General features: G+C 39.7%; 2 protein-coding genes and 1 long non-coding RNA gene across 5 annotated transcripts in view; 1 reads left to right on the plus strand and 2 right to left on the minus strand.

The window, feature by feature from the left end:
• Positions 1-9,142, minus strand: part of mgat3b (beta-1,4-mannosyl-glycoprotein 4-beta-N-acetylglucosaminyltransferase b) — a 34,145-nt gene extending 25,003 nt beyond the window's left edge. The window contains exon 1 of the mRNA XM_077523309.1: positions 8,567-9,142. The gene's annotated coding sequence lies outside the window, so the exon portion shown is untranslated. The remainder of the gene's footprint in view (positions 1-8,566) is intronic.
• The window catches only part of LOC144020158 (uncharacterized), a 35,470-nt gene extending 8,410 nt beyond the window's left edge, over positions 1-27,060 (plus strand). For both annotated transcript variants that reach the window (XR_013283813.1, XR_013283812.1), the window contains exons 2-3: positions 7,102-7,217; positions 26,646-27,060. This is a non-coding gene — a long non-coding RNA (uncharacterized LOC144020158). The remainder of the gene's footprint in view (positions 1-7,101; positions 7,218-26,645) is intronic.
• Positions 13,021-27,558, minus strand: tab1 (TGF-beta activated kinase 1/MAP3K7 binding protein 1). 2 transcript variants are annotated; one of them, XM_077523315.1, is made up of 12 exons: positions 27,477-27,558; positions 26,949-27,079; positions 26,685-26,841; positions 25,771-25,866; positions 25,319-25,421; positions 24,909-25,025; positions 23,615-23,726; positions 23,280-23,424; positions 22,976-23,189; positions 20,779-20,938; positions 18,026-18,254; positions 13,021-13,168 (listed from the first exon to the last, which is right to left on the minus strand). In XM_077523315.1, exons 1-11 carry the CDS (start codon positions 27,507-27,509, stop codon positions 18,038-18,040), a joined length of 1,485 nt encoding a protein of 494 aa, XP_077379441.1. In that variant the 5' UTR covers positions 27,510-27,558; the 3' UTR covers positions 13,021-13,168; positions 18,026-18,037. The 2 variants fall into 2 exon arrangements, with proteins under 2 accessions (XP_077379441.1, XP_077379440.1); XM_077523314.1 differs by lacking the exon at positions 13,021-13,168 and having other exon boundaries at positions 17,294-18,254.
• Between the last annotated feature and the right edge of the window lie 11 nt (positions 27,559-27,569).

Here is a 27,569-nt window from a genome sequence, read left to right on the forward strand (position 1 = left end):
GCCAAACAATCAATGGCACCAAATTGTAAACGTTCACAGACTGAAAGTGTCGCTGTCGATCAATAAACAACAATGAGCGCAATCAAACAGCGCATTAGCATCAGCACTGTTAACTCTTATTGATTAGCTTAGCATGGCTGGAGGCAAGTGGAGCAGTTGACCCTAAAATGGCCGCTTCAATCAAAATGGCAGACATCCAGGGGCTTCTGAGACGTTTTTGTGGGTCTTCATTTCATGTTGCTCAGTGAAACTTTCAGTCTTTCAAGCTGACATTTTTGGGATTACTTTTTTTTTTTTTTTTTTTTAATGATGACAATCTGTCAAATAGTGATTGACGTTTGGTAGCAAATTTGACACAATCTCGAGGACAAGCTCGACATTCAGCAACCACAGGAAATGGCTGCTGCAAACCAAAATGGCCGACTTCCTCTTTCTTTTTTGATAAGCTTCGCACACTTTATTTGTAAACACTTTTTTTTTTTAATACTTTCATTATAGACTTGTCGACAAAATTTCATGTTGTGAAGTGAAACTGGCTTCGGGGCCTGAATTACACAATTCGGGGTGGATGGAGAGGAAAAAAAATTTTGTTGAATGTTTGAGTTCAGTCTTTTAGTCATCAATCTGTTGCCATGATCCACCTACACGCAATGACGAAAAGTGAAATATTTTACAACATGAAATACTTGAGACTTTTTTTTTGTGGGTCTACTCATGACAGAAAAGCAATTTCATGCTGCTAAGGCATTTGAATTGAAGGTCCCCTGAAATGCTCAAAAATGAGCATAAAATAGCTGTTTCAAACCAAAATGGCAGACTTATGGTGTCTTTTCATGCACGGCTACTTGAGACTTTTTTTTTTTTTTTTTTTGTGGGTCTACTCATGACAGAAAAGTCTACCAAATTTCATGCTGCAAAGGCAAAACAGTTTTCTGGGCTGAATTTTTAATTGAAGTTCCCCTGAAATGCTAAAAATTGACCGGAAAATAGATTTTGCAAACCAAAATGGTAGATTTTTTTTTATGTGTTTTCAGGCACAGCTACTTGAGACTTTTCTGTGGGTCTACTCATGACAGAAAAGTCTACCAAATTTCATGCTGCTAAGGCAAACTAGTTTTGTGGGCTGATTTTTTTGTTTAATTGAAGGTCCCATGGACATGCTGAAAATGGCAGACTTATAGTGTCTTTTCAAGCATGGCTTCTTGAGACTTTTTTGTGGGTCTACTCATGACAGAAAAGTCTACCAAATTTCATGCTGCTAAGGCAAAACAGTTTTCTGGGCTGAATTTTTAATTGAAGTTCCCCTGAAATATCTTATGGCGTCTTTTCAGGCACGGCTACTTGAGACTGTTTTGTGGGTCTGCTCATGACAGAAAAGCAATTTCATGCTGCTAAGGCATTTGAATTGAAGGTCCCCTGAAATGCTCAAAAATGAGCATAAAATAGCTGTTTCAAACCAAAATGGCAGACTTATGGTGTCTTTTCATGCACGGCTACTTGAGACTTTTTTTTTTTTTTTTTTTGTGGGTCTACTCATGACAGAAAAGCAATTTCATGCTGCTAAGGCATTTGAATTGAAGGTCCCCTGAAATGCTCAAAAATGAGCATAAAATAGCTGTTTCAAACCAAAATGGCAGACTTATGGTGTCTTTTCATGCACGGCTACTTGAGACTTTTTTTTTTTTTTTTTTTGTGGGTCTACTCATGACAGAAAAGTCTACCAAATTTCATGCTGCAAAGGCAAAACAGTTTTCTGGGCTGAATTTTTAATTGAAGTTCCCCTGAAATGCTAAAAATTGACCGGAAAATAGATTTTGCAAACCAAAATGGTAGATTTTTTTTTATGTGTTTTCAGGCACAGCTACTTGAGACTTTTCTGTGGGTCTACTCATGACAGAAAAGTCTACCAAATTTCATGCTGCTAAGGCAAACTAGTTTTGTGGGCTGATTTTTTTGTTTAATTGAAGGTCCCATGGACATGCTGAAAATGGCAGACTTATAGTGTCTTTTCAAGCATGGCTTCTTGAGACTTTTTTGTGGGTCTACTCATGACAGAAAAGTCTACCAAATTTCATGCTGCTAAGGCAAAACAGTTTTCTGGGCTGAATTTTTAATTGAAGTTCCCCTGAAATATCTTATGGCGTCTTTTCAGGCACGGCTACTTGAGACTGTTTTGTGGGTCTGCTCATGATAGAAAAGTCAAGAAAATTTCATGTTGCTCAGGAAAAAAAGAGTTTTGTGGGCTGAAATTTTAATTGAAGGTCCCCTGGAAATGCTAAAAAAACAAAACAAAATGACCGCAAAATAGCTGTTTCAAACCAAAATGGCAGACTTATGGTGTCTTTTCAGGCACAACGAGAGATTTTTTTTTGTGGGTCTACTCATGACAGAAAAGTCTACCAAATTTCATGTTGTTAACTGTGCTAAGGCAAATTAAGTTTTGTGGTCTTAATTTTTAATTGAAGGGCCCCTAGATATGCTGAAAATGACCGTAAAATATTGGTTTCAAACCAAAATGGCAGACTTGAGACTTTTTTTTTTTTTTTTTTTTTTTTTGTGGGTCTAGTCACAAAACAAATGTCATCCACATTTCACACAGCTTTGGGAAACCACATTCGGAGGCTGAATTATAAAAAAAAAAAAAAAAAAAAAAAAAAAAAAAAAAAAAAAAAAAAAAAAAATCCAGGCTTTAGCTTACTGAGCCAAATTTGCTTTTTCACACACGCGCTCCCATATTTTAATGAGTCACTCTGCTGGAATTGATGTCGAGTTCAAACGAGAATCAGCAAGCACATTACGGCTTCCCTGCAGGCTGCCGGCTGGTGGGTGGGCAAGACGAGCGAGCGGAGGAAATAATACAAACAAGTGGGAGGGACTTCATAAATAGACGCTCGCTCGCGCGCGCTCGGATGAAAACGTGGAGGTGAAAAACGCGGCTTCATTGCGGGGCTTTCCCGGGCAAAATGAGGTGAAGCGAAGCTTTTGTGGCCACTTGGTGTAGACCGGACCACTCTCCCAGATGAGAATCTCGACTGCCGGATAATCGCTACAAAAAAAAATTGTCCTCTCGTTCACTCGCTGCCTCTCTTCATCCATCCATGCATTTAAAAAAAAAAAAAAATCTTCACTCGCGACTCATTTTCCACTTTCTGTCCATCCAGTTTCAACGGGACATAACAATTTAGCCCAAAAAAATACGGGGCGTCCCGGTTAAATACGGGACAATTGGCAACCCTACTGAGGGACGGTGGCTAGCGCGAGTCTACGGCGCAATTGTTTTGCACCCCCAAAAAGTACGAGCATACGCTCAGATCATTTGGTTTTGATTTGATTTGATGTACCGTATTTTCCGCACTATAAGGCGCACCTAAGAGCCTTCAATTTTTTCAAAAGGTGACCATGCGCCTTATAATCCGGTGCGCCTTATATATGGATCAATATTGAGCCGCAACAGGTCTCGCTGTCGAGACGCTATCGGCGACCCTGCACGATCGGTGACGCGCATGCGCAGAAGATCCCGCCATCTTGGATCGCTAGCTAATACGAATACTTTACCTCAGAGAAAATAACAAAACAGCTGTTTATTCATTTTGGAGTTGTCAGAAAGCGGGTTTGTAATCTATTAATCAAGTTTGACTGACCTATCTGACTGTTTTGTTGACATTCCCTTTAGCGCAGCACCATCTAATGGATGCATAACAAAACCCCAGCCTCTACTGTAGCGCCTTATATATGGGAAAAAGATTTAAAATATGTCATTCATTGAAGGTGCGCCTTATAATGCGGAAAATACGGTAGTTTTTCTCTTTTTCATCTACAGTGGGTCATAACATGATTGTAAATTCCAGGCAGACGTGATGAATGTGCCATGTTAACTTTAGTAAACAATCATTCATACTTTTTTTTTTTTTTTTTTTTTTTTTTGCATAAGTATTCAAGTAATTTTGAACAAAAAAGTTAACGATTTAGCACAATTAACACTTTAAGTCAGGCTTGATCTCTGCTGAGGAATGTGTTGTAAATGTGCGGTCTATTTGTTAGCAGCTAGCAAGCTAAGTTAGCTTGAAGACTTTGATATACAACAAAATAAGAGTAAATCGAGACACAAACGATTTAATGAATGACAATCTACACCAGGAAAGTACTATTTCAACCAAAAACTACTTCCACTTTGCCCTCCAACAAACTCCATTTTTTTTTTTTTTAAGCTAGCGGCCCCAAACGATTGGTTTCAAAGAGTCTCGGCAATGTAGCGTCCTACTCGGGACGTTTTTTTTGTGACGCTTGACATATTTCCTCACATTTGATCGAAAACGCCGAAAATCTAATCAATCAAAATCAGTCTCTCTGAACTACAATAAATAAATACATAAACAACTGCCACAGAACTTCATAAAAGCTTTCAAAAATATATCCTGGAACGTCAAAAATATTCACAGAAACCAATAACAGGTCCTGGCCAGGACAGTGCATCATACGCTGTTGTACAAAATTTGGACAAATCTGCGGTTGAGGTTGAAAATAAAAGTCGGCCACTATAGAAAAACTTGTAAGCTCCTTTTTTGTGTTTGAACTCGGCAAACAGGAAACAGTCATCAAACACCACATTTCTGCGCAAAAGGTGCAACCAAACCATTTCCTATTGTGACTCTTTTAAATAGTGGCGACCGCGCATGGTATGCCGCCGCACCAACACGGCTGCCGCATCCGTAAAGGTCGGAGTCTTTTGCAAGCCAGCAACATTTTGGGAATGCCTCACATTCTGACCCTGGCATTTTGTTTTTTTTCCCCGCCGACTGGAAAGCAACACTACGAGCGAAGAGGGGTGGGTGGGGGGTGGTGGTGGGGGGGGGGGGCAGCAACGGGTGAGCGAGGACATGGCGGAGATGTCGTCAAGGAGAGAGCTTTTTCTATTTTGGCCCCGGTTGGCGGTTAAACTGGGGCGAGCTGTCTGACAGTAGGCAGTATTGAGTGAGGGGGTGGAGGGGGGCAAGTGGTGTTGAGGGGGGCCTTATTTAGAAAAGTGGAGCTCATGGGGGGGTGGAAGTGGGTTGGAGAAGGAGGCGGGTTGAGTGTTGTCAGGAGCAGGAGCAGTGACGGTGTACGGGAAAAAAAAAAGGTCGCAACGTTTTCCTTCTGATGACCTTGACAAAGTGCAGCAGCTTGCCTTTTCGCACCACTTTCAGGGTCGACCGCTATGATAAAGTTGCCCCCCCAAAAAATAAAATAAAATAAAATAAAAAAAACAAGCTGCCATTTTGGGGGGGCAAGGAAATTTCATGTTGTTTTTTTTTTTGCCTGTTTGGGAAAAACAAGCATTCAATTCAATTCATTTTATTTCACTCTTTAAAGTAAAAAAAAATGAAAAAAAATGAAAGGGGACAGAAAACAGTAAAAACATGTCTGCCCCGAATCAACACATAAAAAAAATAATCAACACAAAATGAATGACAGCAAGTGCTACAAAATAATTCAATTACATGTCCTTGTGCTATATATATATACATTTTTATTTTTTTGCAGTAATTGCGCTTTTATACATTTTTTTTTAAATACAAATAGATTGAGAAGATTTTGTTTTACAGTCCAAATTGTTCCACAGTTGAAATACATCGTTCTTTTTGTTTTGTTCTGTATTTAGGTTTGGAAAAAAAAAAAGGTCTGTTCCTCTGAATTTATACTCACTTTCCCGTTTTATAAATTTAGTTTATATATTAACTGGTCAAAAAAAAAAAACAAATTCTTAAGCATTATTTTAAGGCGGTTGAACTCCATCAATTCGTTAAATTTTTAAGTTTTTAGCTGTATAAATAATGGATTAGTGTGGTCTCTGTATCCACAACCAAAAATGACACAGATAGCACGTTTCTGTATAAGAAAAATTATAAGAAAAAGAAAAAAAAAAGAAGAAAAAAGTATAAGATAAAAAACTTTTTTTTTTTTTTTTTTTTTTTTTTTAAACTCATAGGGACCAAAATTAACTCCAAATTTCAAACCAAAATGGTTGACTTCCTGTGTCTTTTCTGGCATGACTTCTTGATGCTTTTTTTTGTGGGTCTACTTATGATAGATGTGCCGACCAAATTTTATGTTGCCAAGTGAAACAGGCTTGAGTGGCTGATTTCATTTATTTATTTTTTAACTCTTAGGGACGAAAATTAACGCAAAATGGATGTTTCAAACCAAACCAGTAGACTCCCTGTGTGTTTCCTGGCATGATAACTTCTTGAGACTTTTTTTGTGGGGCTGATTTTTATTTTTTTTTTGTAATTCTGGGATGCTGAAATTAACCCAAAATGGATGTTTCAAACCAAAACGGTAGGTTCCGTATGTCTTTTCTGGCATGATGACTTCTTGAGACTTTTTTTTTTGGTGTGTCTACTTACGATAGACGTGCCTACCAAATTTCATGTCACCAAGTGAAACTGGCTTCAGCGGCTGTTTTTTTTTTTTTTTTTAATTCTGGGGTGCCGAAATTAACCCAAAATGGATGTTTCAAACCAAAATGTCAGCCTTCCTGTCAGACATAAATTTTTGAGAACTTTTTTTTTTTTTGTGGCTTTCCTGTTGACAGCTGCCTACCAAATTTCATGTCGCCGAGTGACACAAGCTTCGTAAGCTGAAACTCCGCCAAGGCAAATTTCCACTCTCACTTCCCGTAGCGTACCGTTCGAAGCGGACTTGTATCGCTCTTCCGGGACCTTCGCGTCTCAGGCGACTATCTAATTAAATCAGTCAATTATGCGGCTGGTTGCTCGTGGCAATAATACGTCCATTTAAGACAAAATTCTTATCAGTGCGACGACAACGCCGACGCCTCATGAGCGGCTTCTTCCTGTTTCCCAAAACGGTGACACAACAGCAACGCAAACGACAAGGCTCGACTTTCACGTGTTTGGACGCTCCAGCTGAGCACTCGAGGGGGGTGAGCGAGAGGGCAAAACAACAGGAAGGACATGTGGCAACACACACACACACACGCGCCGTCCTAAAAATGTGCGTGCGCAAGTAAAATATGCACACACACACACACACACCACTTGGGAAACGGTTCAAAAACACTCCAAAAATTGGAAAGCGATGTCTTTTTATTCTCTCCAGGAACAGCGTAAGCGCAGCCAGCATCCTGGCGTGCGCGCGTAGCTGCCAGATCAGAGGCGGGAACGCGGCCTCGTCGCCACGGCAACAGCGGGATGTGATGCGAAGCCATGAGCCAGGTTAGCTTAGCATCATCAAAATGATTGACTGCTCTGCCTACATTCTGCCCCCGGATGTTTATTTGGGGTGTAATTCCACCGTCTGCCAGTAGGTGGCGGCACACTATTTTGGTTTGCGTGAGTTAGGAAGAAGAATGAAAACAGGACATCGAGTATTTCAGCTCAGCCTATTTTTTTTTTTTGTGCTGAAAATAATTGAAAGTCGAATCCTCTTCCATCCTGATTTTTACGCCGACATAAAGTGATGACTGTAGATTCGTTTTACATACAAGTACATCATTGTGCATGATGATTGATGTATTTGTGAGATAATTTTCTTAGTTTGGCAAAACAAAACAAAACATTTGTTTACTGTAAACATGTGACATTGTGTTTGTACAATGTTTTTGTTTTATCTATTGTGCTCTCTCTCTCTTTCATACGTGATGAAATGTTTGTATTACTTAAAAGGTGTGTTTAAAGAACTTTAAAATTCTCAAATGCCATTTATGCCTTAAAAACATGCCTAGTGTGTATTTAAATAGTGCATTTCGACATCGCAGATTTCATTTATTGTAGGGGGTCGGGACCATAATCCTTTCGATGGCTGGGAAATTACTATACGAATGACGTGGCCTTTTTTTTTTTTTTTTTAAATAAGGGATTGAGTGGAGCCTGCAATGACCAACCACCAATACTTTCATGAGGAAAAATAAATGACATTAAGTCCTCCTTGACAGTAGTTGGCGCTATGCAACACAGGCGAATTGTCATTTGCGCTAAGAAAGATAGGTATTTGTTTCACAATTTTGACATTGTGTTAAATGAAATGTATCGAAAGTACTCAAGGTATCGTACTCAGTGAGTATGAGTACTTAATGGTATTGGTCTGAAGGCAACTGGTATCGAACATCCCTAACGTATATAAAATGTAGGCCTCAGATATTGAACATTTGTGAAAAATGTAATCATTTTTTTTGGATGTTCAATTTTTTTCCCCAGACAAAAACTGAAGATCAACCAACTTCTTTTGGGAAATATAAGTTAGGCTTTCCAGTCTTCATTGCGATACAAGATAGCGTAAAGTGACATAGGCCATGTACATTGAACGTGTTGTGAAAAAAAAAAGTGTTTTCCATGGAAAAACGGGTTGATTTAAAAAAAATAATAAAATAAAAAATCCGTGAATAGGTGAACCGCGAGTATGCGACATCCGCCGCACTGCTCTCAATGAAGACCTTTTTCGAAATGACAGTAAAGAACGTCATCATCTATGTGAAAGGCAGCGCAGGCCATCTGCGCTTTCTTGTTATTATCAACTTCACCCAGCAGCGCACGCGCACGCGCACGCGCACACCATCTCCTCTTACCCATCTGTGCTTGTGTCAGATGTCTTTCATGGGTCCACTGCGGATGAGAGCCCGGCCGCTCGTCCGACTCTCTCCCGTACGAGGCGCCGCATCCCCCGAACTGGGAGGAGGACTCTGCTGCTGCTGCTGCCGCTGCGGCCGACCGACCGGCCGGCCGGCCCGGGGAGGAGCGCTGCCAAGTCCGGGGCTCGGGTGGTCTCCAATCGATGGCGATGGCGGCGGTGTGCTTTTTTTTTTTTTTTTTTTTTTTTTATAATCCTTTCTGTCCCGAATTCGTGAGGATGGAGGGATGAGGCGGGACGCGGTGGTGGTGGTGGCGGCGGCGGCGGCGGCGGCTTCGCGGGGGTGTCGACCGCCGATGTCCGCCGTCCTTTTGGTCCCGGATTCGGAAGCGTTCCCGGGGGCCTCCGCCTAACCCGGCTTTAGCTTTGCCTCCGCGTTTTCTTTCCCCCCTCGCCGCCAGGCAAAAACAATCCAAAAATATTCCTCCTCGTCGTCTTCTTCTTCTTCTTCTTCAGTGGTAATTCACCATCTTCGCTGCAGGTTGGAAGGAGGGCGAGTGAAGGCGGCAGCAGCAGCAGCAGCAGCGAGAGAGGGGAGAGCTCCGCCCCCTTCCCCCCGTCACGCCGCCGCGGACAAGGGGTGGAGGGAGGGAGGGGGGTCATGCAGGGGGGCCAACCACAGGCGGAGGTGGGTGGTGGGGGGGCAGAAATATGAGAGGGGGTTGGCGAATGAAAAGCAGGAAGGAGGAGGTTTAGTAGTGCGCGTCCATGTTATTTGTCAGGGTCGTCGCAGCAAAATCTGGGTCCCACAAGTAATCATTAGGAAGCCCCCCCCCCCCCGACCCCCCCACACCCCTCCACCCCCCTCGCGTTCAAGGAGATGGGGTGATATAGTGAACAACATTACGTTGTGTAACGTTATTGGCGGGACGGCCCCCAAGCCCCCGGATCAACGCCCCTGCTTGTGATAATAGGAAAGACCCCCCCCCCCCCTCAAAGATCGTCTCTCTTCCCCCCCCTTAACATGGAGCAGAGCTCAAGCGCATACCAGGAATCCAACACATGATGGGAGCAGCCCTGTGCTATTTTTAGATTTATTTTTAATTTTTTTTTTAACCTCCAGTCTATGACCAAGGAGGCACCAAAAGAAAGTGGATCAACTTATCCCTAAAACACCATCACTTTTTTTTTATTTTAATTTTGTTTTGGTGACCAAATACAACTCAAAACAACAAACAGGGCTGGACTGGCCATCTGGCGTTACAGGGCAGATGCCCGGTGGGCCGGTGTCTTTTTTTTTTTTTTTTTTTTCCCCAGAGATGGCAAATCCAGGTCCAGAAAGTAAAAACCCAGCAAACTAAATTGTATTTGACGCTTACAAATACGTGCATCAAATTATATTCAGTTGTGGACTGAAAGAAGACAAAAACGCGTACATTGTAGTCACAAAAACAACAACGTCAAACTAGACTTAAAGTGCAATTTCCGGGGAAATTGCGTGGGAATGCTGACAGCTGAATGCTAATTATGTGAAAATGACAAAGTTTGAATTGAAGTTGAAAGCTAAATGAATAAAAAGAAGTGAGCAAGTATCACAGAGCTGCTCATGATGATCAGTTGAAGTGGGCGTGGAAAGTGGAACTTAGTAAAAGTTCAACTGTCAGTCCCTGTAAGCGACGATTATATACCCCGGAACGCGGGAATTTTTGAAGCAGGTTGAAATTTGAACGGTGTAAATCGCAAGTTATTATGTTGGAGGTGTTTTTCGGCCAAAAAAAGTGAGGAGAAGGAAAATCCGAATAGCAGATTAAAGCAACAGGTGTGTGCCAGTGTTGCGATTGACAGGTAATCTATCAACTCGTTCTTAAATAAATAAAGTGACAAAACTCAACGGACCCTGAAAACTGAAACGATAAGACATCAAGAACGCGGCCGAGCTGGAGAGCGCGTCTCCCGAAGCGTCGTGACACATTGACCGGCCTCGCTAATATTTAGCAAACACGTGCGCGGGGGCCTATTGTACCATTTGTTGCCGTGGCAACTTTATGGCCCAGCAATAATACAGCAAACAATACATTCACGACGGTACCTTTGACCCCTCGGCAACACGAGCTACGCTAACGCGAGCTCAAAATGTTTTACGGTCGTTTTTCACCGTTGTTGATTCTGCGGCTTGCGCTTTGTCGGGTCTTTTCCGAATGTTTTCGATGTCGTTCTTCTGGAATGATGATTGTGAGATAAGCATAAAAAAAACAAAACGCAAAGCAAACCAAGTTGCACGCATAGGTAAGATAGTTTTATAATATTGCTTACTACACAAACAATTCACGCTTGGTTTCAATGAGAAGTCAAAAATGTTTTTTTAAAAACAATATGTTCTATGCACCCAAACTTATTGTAAACAGGACATTGTGATGAATATTGCATTTGTGGAATATGAATTAAACCGCAAAATCCAGCTCTTTTTTTTTTTTAGATCCATCTCAGGAGGCGGCCATTTTGACACTTGATGTCGATTGAAAATGACATCACAAGTGCCACTGTCACATGACCGAACCCAGAAAACAGCAACCACAACAACCGCGATCGGCTATGTCGTCTTTTTCAGCCAACATGTGACAAAATGGCCGCCTCCTGAGATGGGGTGCAGTTTTGTGCTTAATTTATATTCCACAAATACAATATTAAGTCATTCACCCCCAGCCATTTTCACTGAAGCAACTGGATTTTGACTCATTTTGCAAGACCCACAAAATATTGTATTCTATTGCTATAAAAACTTGGAACCTAGTATCTTCTATCATCGGGGGGAAAAAAATATTTCTATCTGTTCCCGTTTTGCTGCAATTAGCATTAGAGAATAGCTAAGTTTCATCAATATTCACATTCCTGGTGAAAACAGTGGGGAAAAGAGCTTGTTGCAACATGGCCTTGGTTGATCTCTTTCTACTCTGCTGCCACCTGCTGGCCGTTTTTGTATTTACTACCATTTTTTTTTTTCATCTGTTCACTGCAGTTGAGGCTGCATCAAAGCCTTTTGTATGCCCTAGCAGAAAAAACAAACAAACTAAAAACAACAACAAAAAAACGTATAAATACGTCTTTGGGACACTTAAAACATTTAAAATATAACATATTTATACGTTTTTGGGAGAAAATGAGTTAATCAGAATGCCATGTTTAGACTAGTTTGCTAGTGTCCAAACTATTTTTGACTTGATTTTCACTTTACAGTTTTTTTTTTTTTTTTTTTTTCTTAGTAAAGAAATTACGATATCGGTCATAAATTGAAAATGAATAAAATATTTAAAATATTAGATATTTATAGTGAAGTATGGTAATTTAACAAGGTGTACTGTTAATTGGAATTGTATGTCTAGTGATGAACACTGTCATGTGACCCACATTGACACGCCCCCTTTCAAATCTGCAGCTAGCGAGTGTAACATGCACAAATGCATGGGCCAGACAGGAAGTGGATTCACAGTCAAAGGTTACCAAAAAAAAAAAAAAAAACTAAATTATAGTTATAACCTGTTATTAATCCAATTGAACTGCTATAACGTTCCAACAATAATGTTAATCCGACCGCTAACTGATGCCTGGCTAGCTTGCTAGCTCATAGCATGCTAGCCATAGTAGCCGCTTGTTGATATACTGTAATTTGTATGTCAAGTTGGTTTTCAAGATCTGAAACGTTCAACATTATCTGCTGACAAAAATATATATTATGGGTAAAAGGATTGATCAAAACTAGACTAATTTTTTTTTTTTACTAAAACTAGACGAATAAAGTTATGTTTTCTTGGATTAAAATGTTGGCTGTTGGCGATGTTAAAAACTAACAAGCGTGATTGAAACTGAACTAAAACTATCCAAATATCACAATATATCAAGATATGGCCACAAACAATTATTATTACAATATTGTGGGGAGGTTGACGATACAGAAAAAAAAAAAGGTTACAAAATTAAAAAAAAAAAAAAAAAAAAAAAAGTGCTCATACAAAAAAAAATGTGCATTTGTACATTACAGCAATAAAAATATAAAAATATCACTATTATGTATAAAATACTATATAATTATATATATATTGAGGCACTTACTTGCTAATGCAGGCATACATCATCTGGCCATTAGCGTGGATTTGAAACATAGAAGGGCCAAAACATGCCTTGTGAAAATGAAGCTGCACGTAACAAAATTAGCCACCAGAGGGTGCCAGAACTGCACCAATGTAAAATCAACCCGGCTTTTCCAACAGACGTGCTGCTATTAACGTCGTAACATGACGGCGGCGATATTTTAATTCCGCAATATCACGATATTGCCGTTTTCGTTAAATAACTAAACTCAACTAAAACAGACTATATTTAAAAATGGCTGATAAAATTAAGGGTGTCCGCAGGTCGCCCCGCCCCCCCACCGCTCCACTTCAACAAAATACACACCTGCGGATGTTTGTACGCACAACTTCACACGCAGGAAGTACCTGAAAATCTTGACTTGTGAACAACCAGCCTCGTCTTCGGGTAAACACCTCGCCGGCCGTCCTCTTGACCCGCCGTCTCGCTCCCAGGTGATTCTAATCAGCTCGTGCTGTTAAAAACAGGAAGGGGGGCTGGGTTGTGTGTGTGTGTGTGTGTGTGCGTGCGCGTGATTTGAAAAGACAAACCGCGTTGTTTGCACTCTCGAACACACCCAAAAAAGGGAGGCTTGTGAAAAGGTGAACGTGCGGCCAAACGCGTAAATAACACACCTGCGTACAAAAGTCACGTCGAGTCAGTCTTTTGAGAGGAGCGCCACACGTCGGTCGCGTCGGTCCTGAAGTGAGGCGAAACAAAACCAAAAAAATAAAAAATAAAAATAAAAAATGCCATGACACGGTAAAGTGAATTAAGTGAGAGTGATGCAAGCTGGACTTGTCTTGGCAAGCAGAAATGGATTCAGCGTTCAACATCTCATCTGTTATTGGGGCGGAACATCTAAAAGTGGGCTCATATTTGACAAAAAAAAAAAAAATGTGCAGGTTAAAACAAGATTCGCATAAAAAAAAAAAAAAATCTTCATACTTGTACATGTTAAAACAAGACTAGCTTATCTTAACTCATTCACTGCCATTGACGGAAAAAGACGTCAAATGATGCATTTTTTGCTGGTCTGGCAATGAATGTGTTAAGAAATAAAAAAAAAATCAAAGTGGCCCTTGCAGCTTTCTATTTTTCTGTATGTGGCCCTCAGAGGAAAAAGTTTGGACATTATATCAACAATTATATAATTGCTTCATTGATTTTTACCATGTTTAACTCATTCACTGCCATTGACGGAAAAAGACGTCAAATCATGCATTTTTTGCTGGTCTGGCAATGAATGTGTTAAACTTAGGCAGGTTAAACGGACTGATGATGAATTTTGTGGGGGGCTTCAAATCAAATGGGCGTGGCTTCTTGACTTTTTTTTTTGTGGTTCTCCCCAAGATAGACAGCAACATAATTCCATATTTGCTAAGTGGAATTGCTGAATTTTACTGTTGTGCTAAAATTAAAAACGCTCGTGCAGTAATGTGTTTTTTACCCCTCTAATGGCGCCGCTTGGAAGTGTGATAACTAAGTCATTTCAAAATTTTTTTTTTTTTTTTACTTTCGACCACTCAAAATGTTCAGTGGCATCATACCCAAGTATCCATACATATATGGTTTTTATTTATTTATTTTGGATGCCCTGTATGGACAATAAAAGCAATAGTGTGCTACGAGTAAAAATAACTATGCTGTATTTAATACATAAAAACAGATCCAAGTTGGAATATTTGATATCATGTCATTAGAGCCTTGAATATGTTCATAAATCATAACATCAATTTTCTTTTTTTTTTTGAACGCTCATTTTTTGACAATGGCAATTTACTATTTTTTGTGACGCTCGCAGTACTGGAGCCTCTTGGAAGTGTGATAACTACAACGATATTTGCAGGCCTTTTGAAGTGGCACAAACGACCAAAACAAGCGTAAAAAAATGGCAACTATGCACCGTATCGACACTTGCGGTTTTCCAGATCATCTAGCAAATTAACGCGAAAAACAACAAAAAAAAGTCGCCATGATGGATTGCGTCCAAATCAAGCAGAAGGACAAATCGCCGTTGCAAAACTAAACAAGCGCAATCAGACTCGAAATCAGGAAGTCCGAGCGAGCGAGCGTAAGTACGACTTGACCCTCCTCTCTACAAATCCCCCTCGGACTTTTTTTGAAACATTTCCCCCCTCGATTCAAGCGGCAATTACGGCTAATTAAAGCCACTTTTCAAGAATTGGGTTATGGCCCGAGTGGAAAGAAAACAGCAATTACATCTAAATGGAGCAATTAGCAACAAGCGTGGCCTCCGAGCCCGACAACAGGCAAAAAAAGATGCTGTTGTGTGAAATGATTATTATTGTTAACTCATTAGCTCCCAAAAACGTATAAATACGTCATATTGTAAATGTTTTACGTATCCCAAAGACATATTTAGACGTTTTTTGTCTTTTTTTATGCCAGAGCATAGAGAAGGCTTTCATGTAGTCTCTCTACTGCAGAAAATGGTTGAGTGGCAGCAGAGTATAAGAGATCAACCAGGCCATGTTAAAACAAGCTAATTTCCCCACAGTTCTAAGCAAAATTGTGAATAATGATGAAACTTAGCTGCACAGCGGAAACAGAATATACTTTTTTTTCCTGATAAAAGAAGAGACTCTAATCTCTCTTTTGGTAGGTTCCATATTTTTATAGCAATAGAACATAATATTTTGTGGGCCTTGCAAAATCAGTCAAAATCCAGGAAAACACTTCAGTGAAAATGGTTGGGAGTGAATGAGTTAATGTTGTTTTTTTTTCCTTTATCAGGTTGCTGAATACGCCAGTTGGTCATAAGGATGTCAAATTACTTAACGGAATAGTAGTAGTAGTAGAAGTCATTTTTATTCCCAAAGAACATTAGGATGTTTTTTTTTTTCAACTATTAGCGCCAGAATGCTGCTAAAGATAAAAATAATCGTGAGTCGGTGTAGTAGAAGAAGCAGTTGAGTTTGTGCAATGTTCTTTTTCTTATCCAGATGCCCCCCCACCCCTCGCCTCGCCCCTCCCCCCTTCCACTTCCTGCCTGCGCCACTGGAAAACAGGAAGCAGTACAACAAGAATAGCCGACACTTCTAACAATGCTGTCATGCGATCCTGCACTTCAGTCACGATCAATAATCATTTAAAAAAAAAAAAAGTGGGACAAAAAAAAAATAAAAAATAAATCTTTGAGGAGTCAGTCTTTGAAGGCAGAAAAAAAAAAAATGGACAAAATGGTGCCTAAGATGAGCAGAAATGTTAGAACCAAAATGGCAGACGTCATTGTGTGTTTCCGGGTAGGACTTCTTGACACTTTTTGGTGGGCCTCGAATCGATTAATCGACTCATTGGGTTCATTTGAATTTTGTATTAAAGTTAATTTGTTTATTAACCAGTGATTGCTCTTTATAATCTATATAATATAAATAGTAACGTTAGCCAAATTTTGGAGCTATCAGACAAAGTCTGAGAAGAGTTCATATTATTTAATATTAATTAGTTAATTATTTAATTAGTCAATTAATTAAGAATATTTAATAATTAGTTTAGAATTAATTAGTTAATATTTAATATTTGAATGAACCTCTGGAAAATGAGCCTAAAATGTCCACTTCAAACAAAAAAAAAATTGGGTATTCAGTCTTTGCATATATGTAATACACTATACATATATATATATATATTTATTGTAAAAAAAAAAAAAAAAGAACAATACTTTGAACATTTCAAAAGAATTCCTGGAGGTATTAATTCAAATGAGAATCCCATACGTTCATGTAAATGATACATTACTCAACTCACTGGTCCAATTTTAGCAGACATATTCGACCAGGAGCCGCTGGGATTGTTATGTCAGACAAGTTCTGCTTCATTTTTATATACAGTACTCTGATTTTTAAGCTTATTGCCGTCATTTTGACAAAATCACCGTAGAACCGCAAGTGTTTTGGATTAGTGCGGTACAAGATGGCTTCTAATTCTTCAAAAAAAATAAATAAATCTTTCCTCATAAATCACAATCATTTTTTGGGGGCGTTTTAATTAAAAATATGCAAGCTACTGGGTGACAGTTAGATAAGCAGCTACTTTAAGTTTCTTTATTGCATTAAAAAAAAAAAAAAAAAAAAAAGGACCCCGAAGCTCATTGCATTCACTTGAGAAAAAAACAAAAAAACAAAACAAAAAAAACATTTTTTTGGGGAGCTTTGTTTTTTTGAGTAATTTTTTATTTTAAATTTTTTTATTTTTTTTCTGAATATTATTTTTCTGTTTTACTGAATTTTTTTCTGTCATAAAAAAAATTATTGCAAAAAACCGAAGAAAAAAAATTACTCAGAAAAACATTATTGCTGAAACAAGTCATTTGGAGTTCAGAGGTCCCAAAAAATTACTCTGAAAACTGCTCTGTTTTTTGGGGATTTTTTGTTAATAATTTTTTCCCCCGTTGTTCGGATTTTTTGTTTTTTTTATGACAGAAAAAAATATTCAGTAACAGAAACAAAAAAATACTAAAAAAACAAAGCACCCCAAAAATATTAGTCCGAATATTTTTTCTTTTTATTTCCTCCTTTCCCAAGTGAATGCAATACGCTTCCATACTTCACCGAAGGACTACAATGTGACGTCACTCTGAATGGCAAAACACAATTTACTTGAGTATAAAACTAGATAGCTTTTTTCATTCATAAATATTTGACATAACGTAACATACGCGACAGTATGCCGCCATCTCCCGGCATGAAATTATCCGATCAACTACTCAATTGTATGGAATGCTTATGAAAAAATAAGATAAAAACAATAAATGAAGCAAAATTGCGTGCAGGTAACTTTGCTGGAGGTCAAAATGAGTTTAGAGGACCAAAATAAAAAACTATTTTATCACTATCCGCCATTTTGGTTGTTTACTTTCACCTCGAACGCTTTCAGGTCGGAACTGGGGGAAAAAAAAAAAAAACAACTCGGAATATCCGACTTCCGACCATCCTTGAATGCAGCATTACAAGAATTCATGATATGAAAAGATTTGGCGACACAGATGGTATTTTTTTCCCCAAACTGTTTTCATATCAGACTGTCAAAACTGAGCATGAATCAGACATAACGACAAATCCCTTTTTGGACGATGTACCTAATGAAGTGACAGTTTTATCCTTCCCGAACCCTCAAAAGATTCACCGGCAGAGATGAGCAAAGTCCCTCGACATGTTTACATCACCGGCGCAAACACATTTGGACTCCTGTGTCACGGAATCCAAACACGGCTCGCAAAAATTCCAAGCGGCGAAGACCGCGAAGGGCTTCCTGGTCATTTTTTGTCCTGACGTCAAAAAAAAAAAAAGGCAAAGTAAGAATCCCGTACCACGTTAGCGCTTTACTGGGCTCCCTGAGCGACCTGCCCGTCGCCGTGCTCGCTCCCCCACAGGCGGTAGAACTGCGTGAAGTCCACGTAGGGCGGCACGCGGCCCGTCTCGTCCGGCTGCGCCGCCTGGCTGGCCCGCTGGCGGAACAGGCTGCCGTCCCCCGAGCTGGAGCTGGAGCTCTGCGTCTGCGTGTTGGTGGACTGCAGCGTGGCCGTGGGGCTCGGGTTGCTGCTGATGGGGGCGGGGGTCAAAAGGTCAGGGTTCCAACGATGAGGAGGGGGTGCAGAGGAGGACACGGGATGGATGGCGGTGACGCGACAGAGGGGGGCGGGGGGAGGAGGAATAATGATGGTGAGGCAGAGTGAGTTTTTTTTTTTTTAATTAATTGTCTCCAGCTTTCAATTTGAATTGAATAACTAGCTGGTCAATTTAATAATTTTTTTTCAACATGGCAGCTGTGGCTACAAAGGAGTATCAGGGGTCATCTTGTATTTTTATTATTTTTTATATTAAAAACAACGGACAAAAACCCCTCTCAATGAAGTGAAATATTTCTGGAGAAAAAACAAACAAACAGAATAAGGTTTTTGTTGTTGTTGTTTTTAGATAGAGATGAAAATATGTACAAAGTCTATTTTTCTATGTTGTATATATTTTTTTTAAACAAATAAAAAGTTTAACAAAAAAATGTGCTGCATACCTTTAATGGTCAAGTCATTACAGGAAGAGCAATATTTTTTAGGGGAAAAAATACTAAATTGAATAAATTTGAAATTTAATTTCTGGGGGGAAAAATGGTTAATTATGGTTTATAATTTTTGGGGAAAATAAATCCTAATATAAGAAGAATAAATTGGAAAAAAATTGGGGGTAAAAAAAAATAATTCACCGGAATAAATATATATTTTTTAATTTTATTTTTTTTAGATAAATTCTAATTTTGCAGGCTTTAAGGAAACAGCTTTGCAGTTAAGTGAATGAAGTTGTGTTTATAAAAATTTTAAAAAAGAAATAAATAATAATTTATAATTTATTTCTTTAGAAACAAGTTGTGTATTTTCATGAAAAAAATGTGACCTTCAATGAATATTATGAGTCGCCTTTTAGAAGAGAAATTGTTTTCAAAATGACAAAAAACTCTTTCATATTACAACCCAGAGAAATTTACCATTAGGAGATTACAGTTGAAATTTAACAGGACATAGAAATAGCTTGTATTGTTATTTATTTTTTTTAAAAGGGGCGGGTCCACTATTTTTACTGGAATAAAGTTATTAGACAGTCTAAATTTAGCATAAAAAATATTATCAAGGAAATAGCTTATATTATTGCGAACAAAAAGGTGAATTCCAATAAGGGGAACAAACTTTTTTTTTTTTTTTTTTTTTTTTTTTACTGAGTAGTTAAGACTTTTGAATTTTGTAACAATGTAACAATACAAACTTACAGTCAAAATCTAGCATGAAAAAAAGCCTTGTCCTATTATCTGACTAAAGCAGTATTTACCCCCCCAATCCTGATTTCAAAAGACAGGAAGGAAGTTGAACCAGTTGGTACCGCCTCATTTCATACATATTCCAATTGTTACACTTGTCAAGAATGTTGTAAACATTCGGGTCTCAAGCTGCCTGGAAGTCTTCACTATCATTTATTTATGTTTTGTTTGATTTAAAAAGAAAAAAAAAAAAAGTTGTCAAACGCTCCATCCAGCAGTTGTGCTCTATTCTCTCTGGCAGGGAAGAAAAAAAAAGGAGGAGGAAATAAAAGCTGGCGCGTTAAAATAAGCAAAGCGGCGGAGGAACACCGGGAAGCAAAAAAAAAAACAAAAAACCGGCTGACCCAGAATAAATATAGAAATAAAAGAGGAGGGGAGGTGGAGCGATATGACTTATCTAAATGAGCAGCGGTGGAGGGTGCTCGCACAGGAAGCCAGGAAAAGATGGCGTCGGTCCAGTTCAAACAAAAACAACGGGGGGAAGAAAAGCAGGAAGGTTCCTTGACTTGCGAGTTTCATTTGCTGCGTGACCAGGTTTGTAACTAGGGCTGGGAATCTTTGACTGTCTCACGATTCGATTCGATTCGATTACGATTTTTGGGTCTACGATTCGATTCAGAATCGATTTTCGATTCTCGATTCAACCGATTTTCAATTTAAAATTATTTGATTGACAAATGATTTCTGCTTCAATTTACAGATATGCGCAACATTGTCATGATCTATACTCCAGTCTGCTTTGCAAAACAAAATGACAAATAGAGACATTAAAGTGTCTTTTTTTTTTTTGGTTAAACATTTATTAATTTTGTATTGTAAGTGCCTTTTTCCACAAAAACAGCATGTGGGCTACAACTGCCTTTTCCCCTTCTTCTTCATTTCTAATTTAAATAAAATCGATTTTTGGATATTAATATCTATTCGATTCGATTAATAAATGAGAATCTTGATTCTTTTATGAATCGATTTTTTGGCACACCCCTATTTGTAACGCAAATCAATAATCGAAATTTTCTCAGTGAAATTAATGGGAAAATAAATAAATAAATGTGTGTGTGTGTGTGTATATATATATATATATATAAATATATATATATATAAAACAGGATTTAAAAAAAATAAAATATTTATTTACTTATTTTTTTAAATTAACGCAACTTTCCATTATTGCACGCAGAAACGAGGGAACACTGTTCAATGAATCTTTCAGCCCTACATGATAGAGCAGGGGATGGGAGGCGGAGTGCGTGCGCTTACCCGCCGGGCGTGGGTGTTCCCTCCTCCAGGGTGGAGGCCGTCGTGTTGGTCCCGTTGGTCAGGGTGCCCTGCGAGGGCATGACCAGCGAGAGGGTGACGCTGGTTTTACTGGTGCTCTGGCTGTTGGAGTAGGGCACCGACACCGGGTAGATGCGGCCGCCTGCCACCACCAAACGGGAAATCGGACAAAAGAAAGAAGGGGAAGTTAAACTAAGTTGAAATTTGATCAAGTAAGGACATTTTTATCACCATTTATTTAATTAACTACAGGTGTCAAAATTAGTGCGTTAATTTTGAGTTCATCTAAAGTTCCTAAGAAAATATATACTAGAGGTGTGCAAAATTTCCGATTCTTAGATTATTCACGATTCGGCCGTGGAACAATCGAGAACGATTCACAAACGTCCAAATTCCGATTATATAAATATGCCAAGGGAAGCGAAACTAAAGTGACCCGAGCGAAAAGTACGCGGAACTGAAACGCAGTAGCGCGCGCGGTCTTCGGGACGCTTTTTGGGACGGACCGAGATTACACATCCACAACTCACGCCTCGAGATTCAAAACAACAACAAGCATGGCTGAGCTGACCAACCCACCTCTTCGTGGGATCAGACCTGCTCCGAAAGGCAAACAACTTGAGGCGGAAGTATCAGCTAGCTGGCTGCAGTGCGTCGGTTAGCGTTCTACAGGGCGCCGCGCAGTGATACGAACGAACGAACAGAAAAGTAGTGGCTGGCGGTAATGGCGTCTGACTTTATTCAGAAAAGAGTATTGTGGTGGAAATGTATCACGCTTTTGAAAACAAAAAGTTTTTAGAAGAAAAACGCTTTATTTCCGAGACCCCAGCCAGCTTGGTGGACTATTTTCCTCTCGTCCAACGCCGAAGTCAGTGCTGATCGCACACACGGGAGGTGAGGATCAAATTGAGATTCATGTTAAAAAAGCCGAACGATCCCATTAATGTTTACACGTTCATGTTTACACAAGTTAAAAAGCAGAAAAGCACTTGAGTTTTTTTTTTTTTTTTGTACCTCTGAGAAACTTTAATGTTTACATGTTCATCTTTACACAACTTAAAAAGCAGGAAAGCACTTTTTTTTTTTTTAGGCATTTGTATTGAAGTAGTAGTTCACATTGTCTTTCATTTATACCTCAGTGCACTTTTGAGTGGATAAAAATAATATATTTTTGCTCAATGCTATGTTTTATTCTGTTGAAGACTGAATATACTTAAAAGCTGTTGTTACAGAATGAGGACTTGAGTATTTTATTTACTGTTTTGAACTGTTAACTTGATACTGAAATAGTAGTTTGTTTAGGCCTGAGAGGACTTTTGTACTATTTTTGTAACTAATGTACGAAACATTAAAAGCACCAAAATACATTGTTTTTTTTCTGCTGCCTGGGGGGAAATCAATAATCGTTTTATAATCGAATCGTAGCCTCTGAATCGTAATCGCAATCGAATCGTGAGGTGCCCCAAGATTCCCACCTCTAATATATACTGTGCTGTATAACAAGTAAATTTAAAGAAACAGGAAGTGACCTAATTTCAACAGGAAGTGACCCTGAAGTGGTCTAAAATCAACAGGAAGTGAACCAATTTCAACAGGAAGTGAATCAGAAGTGGTCGAAAATCAACAGGAAGTGACCCGTTTCAACAGGAAGTAACCCGGAAGTGGTCTAAAATCAACAGGAAGTGACCTGGAAGTGGTCTAAAATCATCAGGAAGTGACCTGTTTTCAACAAGTGACCTAGAAGTGACCTGAATTCAAGAGGAAGTGACCTCATTTTGATAGGAAGTGACCTGGAAGTGGCCTAATATCAACAGGAAGTGACCCAATTTCCAAAGGAAGTGACCCTTACTCCATTGCTGACTCAATTCCCCACTCTATACTCTTTCATCACAAAAAAAAAGTGTGACTAGCTTTTCAGGTTTTGTTGGAGGGGGGGTTAGGGGTGGGGTAGTAAATCAGCAATATAACGGAGTTGGTTCCACCAAAAACACCAGTTTTAGACCAAAAAAAAAAAAAAGAGCAAAGTGTTTATGTTAAAAGAAACAAGTAAGCAAAACAGTGACTGAGAATGAATCGTTTTTTTGGGGGGCTGGAGTTGGCCATGAGTGGCTTACAAAACCCGTTAAGGATTGTATCAACTTTAAAACTTGAGTCTCGGGTACATGCAAGCCACGGCCACCTTGGGTGGGCGTTTGGGCGCCGTCCGCCAGCGGGTAGTTGAGCGTGCGGATGAGCAGGGTCATGTCCTCGTGACGGGAACAGAAGGTGGCCCTCTGGCGGCCCGACGTGTAGACGTCGTGGTGCAGCCGCTTGACGCGGTCCACCACGGACTGGGCCGCCGCCTCCAGGGTGGTCTGCTGCGCCAGCTCGGCCGCCACCATGGCGACGATTTCCTGAAATTGGAGGTCGTGTTGGATTTTTTATTTAATTTAATTTCAAGAGGTGTAATTCTATTGGTGTTTGCGTGCGATGCTCCCAGGTACCTTGTTGACGTGTTCGGGCCCGTGCGCACACTCCAGGGCGTCGATGAGTCCTTCCGACATGAGCAGCAGGAAGCCGGTAACGCTTTCCAACGACTGGCTACCGTGTATCTCTGGCTCGGCTATGATGGGCCTCGTCTTGGCCGCGCTATAGACCGGTACAAAAATACAAAACATGCATTTTCAAAACAATAATAATCGACAGTTTTTTTTTTCTTCCAAATGCTAAACATTAATCGTATGATGTTCATAGTTGAACTCGTGACTAATCGCACGTGACATCCGTTCTAAATGTACCAGGACATTTCAATAATGCTTTTGCAGGTCCTTTCATCTACCTGAGCAGGTCAATATCATTGTAGTTGATTTTGACCCGGTAATCTCCAAGCCTCCTGGTGCTACTCTGCCCGGCGATCTGGCCCGCCTGTCTCACGCGGGTCGAATCCAACCCTGGAATAAGGGCAAACGTGTACAAATAAATAAATAAACTAATTATAAAATTATAATTATAAAATTTTTTTTTTTTTTTAAAAAGTAACATTTAGATGAATGAACGGAAAATAACTAGTCCAGATGAGTTGGTGTATTGTCATTGGCTGGCATTTCTCAGGGATGAATTATTAGTTATCAACAAATGCCGGTTTTGAACCATTTTGTCTTATATTTTATCTCACAAAGTATCCTTAACAGTACTGGAAATGGAGTACAACTGATTAATCAACTACTATGTTGATAGTCGATTCATCGTTTGGAGGCCACGCTTAATTAAAACATTAAATATCCTCAGATTTTATTTGTAATCTACAAGATTAGCGTTTTTTTTTGTTTTTTTTTATTGCAGCAAAATAAAACATTTGCAAATACCTGCTTTTGTTTTACAAAAGAATTATCTGAATTTTTGCACAATTTAGGACATATTACAGGCCAAATTGAACTAAATAATCATCATTGCAATTAGGGATGTAACGATATCCAAACGTCACAATATGACATCATGATATGACGCTCACCAAACGGTAATTATCACGATATTGTGGGAGGTTGGCGATATTTAAAAAAAGGTCACAATACTGTAAAAAAAACGAGCTCATACTAAAAGCACAATATTGTGCTTTTGTACATAACGTCAATGTTATGTTATTATTATGTATTATTATTATGTTATGGTGTTAATGCACGCACAAATTGAGTTCCTACACATATTGAGTTCCTCCACAGGCTATTAAGTTCCCCTTCATCTGAAAATTAGTGTAGATTTTAAACATAGAAGTCCAAAACATCCCTAATGAAAATTAAATTGCACTAAAAAAAAAAACTAGCCACGAGAGGGTGCTAGAACTGCACAAATGGAACTCAACCTGACTTTTTTTTTTCTTTTTTTTTTATAAAACAGGTGTGTTGCATTTAAAATATCATGAACATGACGATGACGATATTGTGGCAGTTTTAATAACACGATATCGCGCTTATCGTTACATCCCTAATGTACATATGTGCATTTTCTACAATACTGTCAGTTTAAAATAAATAATCCTGTTTTTGAAGGAAGACATGTACTGGTATGGGCTTTAAAAAAAGTGGAATTGAAAAACCTGATTGCAAACAACACCAATATTAAAAAGATGACCTCACCCAGCGCGGCGAGTCTCTGCAGCTCGTCATCGTTATCAGTGCTGTGAGGTCGGCCCAGCTGGAAGAACTGGTTCTGGCCGTCGCTGGTGGTTTTGCACAGCAGAGCCCGGTTGGTCCCTAAGAAACATAGGCGGAATTATTGATCATTGTATGCACAATTGGACGACATTGCGTATCACGTTATATGTTAGCATGAAGCTAGCTAGCCAACTTTCACGAAATTAGTTAGTTTTTTTTTTTTTTTTTAAACCTTGTAGATACCTTGAGAGATGCTGGGCAGAGGATGTTAAAATGCAGACTAAATGGGACTTGATTGCATCCCCTGGTGCAAGCATGACACCTGCTGGTGATAAACTCACATAGCCAGCTAACGGCCAAAGTTGCCTTTTACGTGTTGATTTATTTCATACCAGCGTTGGCGATGTAGAGTTTGTTGTTAAGGATGAGCGCCACGATAGCCGTGGCTCCTCCTGACACTTCTTGCTCCAATTCCTTCAAGCGCTCTTGCACCTTCTGTCAGGGCCCAATTTTAAAGAAAGAAAAGAACAAGAAAAAAAAAAAAAAAAGAGATCAGGAAGTAAATATGCAAAATTGAGTAGAAATTAAAAGGAAGAACCATGTGTACACTTTTTTTTTTAAAGATGCCTACTCGGTTGAGTAACGTGCAAGTTAGCTAGCGATGTTAACTTGACCTGTGACTTGCAGTTGAGTAACGATACTGTACCATACAACAAAGCTTTGATGTGCATGTGTAATTTCCAGTGCCAGCTACTGTAGTGGATGTTCAATGACACTTTATTCTAGAATAGTTTACAAAAAAAACCAAATGTTCCCTGTTTGTCAAGGACCGGTGCATACACACCTCGCTATGCGGTAGCATGTAGCCGGACAGGTTCGCTTTCTCCGCCAGCGCATCGTCGATTGTGTGCAAGTAGCTTTTCTCCACCGCTTCAAATGCCTGCACAAACATATCATGGCAACGGAGAGTAGATTAGCGAAGGTGCATCAAAAATTAGCGTCAAGTTGCATGGAGATGGCAGAGAAATAAACTGCTTTCCCATAATTAATGTTTTTAATTAAGTATTATTTGTCATGACGAGGGTCATGCAAGGGTTATGCTTACCATGATGCAAGGGTTATGTTTGGGTCATGACCCTGAGGTCAAGTCTCTGTTTTGAACTGATGTAACCAGCATCTAGTTTCAACTGGTCTTAAGCTATGTGATGTCAGGAATCTTTAATCTCTTAATCTGGCCAACAGCCAATCAGATCATACCATGTCAGTCCTGTTACCCACATGTCTAGCCGCAGCCAATTAGATCGATTCGTTGCCTATATAAGCCGGTCTGAGAAGTGCGTGTTTTTGTCGGATTATTACATATGTTCCTCTGTGCACCTCCACAGCCCAAGTTAGCTTCGCGTCTCGTGATTCTTGATACGTTCTCGTTGCTTCTCGTCTAGTCAAAGTTTGTTCTACACCTCTCGATGTTATGCGAATAAAAAGTGAAAATGTTATTTGTGTCTGCGTTTTGGGATCCAACTTCAGCACATAAAATTATGAAGTATTTTTAGCGACACTGGAAGAACGACGGCGAGCTTTCACTGATCGTGTGACAGCTCATTTTAAGACACAAACAAATGAATTTATTATTTGATAGCGAGCTCATTTAAAACATTAAGCTTCCCCATTGAAACTGTTGTGCCTCATTAGGTGCTGCTGTTTTGCTTTGCGTTGCAGAGTTACATTTCCTCCCCGTGTATGTGGCATCGCACCGACCTGCGTGAGGATCCTGCGGATGTCGGCGTCATCCGTGTGGTCCGCGCTGAGCTGCCCCAGCAGGAGTTCGGCCGTGAGACACTGCGACGCGAAGCTGGCCACTCGGCTGCCGTCGTAGCCGTTGAAGACGGCGTACAGGGAGCAGCCATCCTCGCTCCTGGAACGAAAAGAGATGAAAAAGAATTTGGACCACGTTGTGTTTGAAAAGAGGCAGCAATTTACTTTTATGCAGGATCCATGAGAAAATCCTCCTGATTCTCTTACCTGAAGCGGAGGTGCGTGTCTTCATTGGGGTGGCTCTGCGTACCTTTGCCATCGGGGCCATACACGCAGTTGGGTGCGATGCCCACGCCGCAGAGTTGGCACAGAGGAAGGTCGTCCGTCCAACTCTGATGCTAGAAAAGTCAGCATCACTTTCAGAGATGTTTCTACTCGACATTCTCTCTCGTGGAGCCTAAATAAGGCACCCAAACTTTTAACTGTGTCAACATATTCTAAGTGTTTTTACTTTGTGGTGAGCCACACGCATTGTAACTTTACATTGACCCTTTTAAACACGAGCTTAATAAAGTTTTAATGTCGTTATCGCCATTTAAGGAGTCGAGCTTATGTTAGCCACACAGCTAAACTGTTGAAGCTAGCGCAAGCTAACGTCGCGGAACTACACAAAAAACAGCCGAAAATGAGCAAATAACATAAAGCAGGTCGTCTAGGATATGTATATTATAAAGCATACAAGATATTAACTTTCGAGTTTCGTACGCTAAAGACATGGAGGAAGTTTACACTTACACTCTGCATCAAATTCTTCCGTGTCGCCGCCATGTTGAAAGTGGGCGGGTTGCGTTCAGGTACAGTTCCCGATGCCTGACTACCGAAGTTCTT

Source organism: Festucalex cinctus, chromosome 6 (assembly GCF_051991245.1).
Source record: "Festucalex cinctus isolate MCC-2025b chromosome 6, RoL_Fcin_1.0, whole genome shotgun sequence".
In the NCBI taxonomy this organism is placed as follows: domain Eukaryota; kingdom Metazoa; phylum Chordata; class Actinopteri; order Syngnathiformes; family Syngnathidae; genus Festucalex; species Festucalex cinctus.

Bases quoted from the DNA above. Each gene is read 5' to 3' on its own strand.
- tab1 (XM_077523315.1), bottom strand. From the start codon at position 27,509: ATGGCGGCGACACGGAAGAATTTGATGCAGAGT. The intron at 25,026-25,318 runs GTATGAAATAAA...TATGTTTCTTAG, and splicing joins ACTCTACATCGCCAACGCTG to GGACCAACCGGGCTCTGCTG. The intron at 20,939-22,975 runs GTGGCCGTGGCT...TGGTGGTGGCAG, and splicing joins CGCCCAAACGCCCACCCAAG to GCGGCCGCATCTACCCGGTG.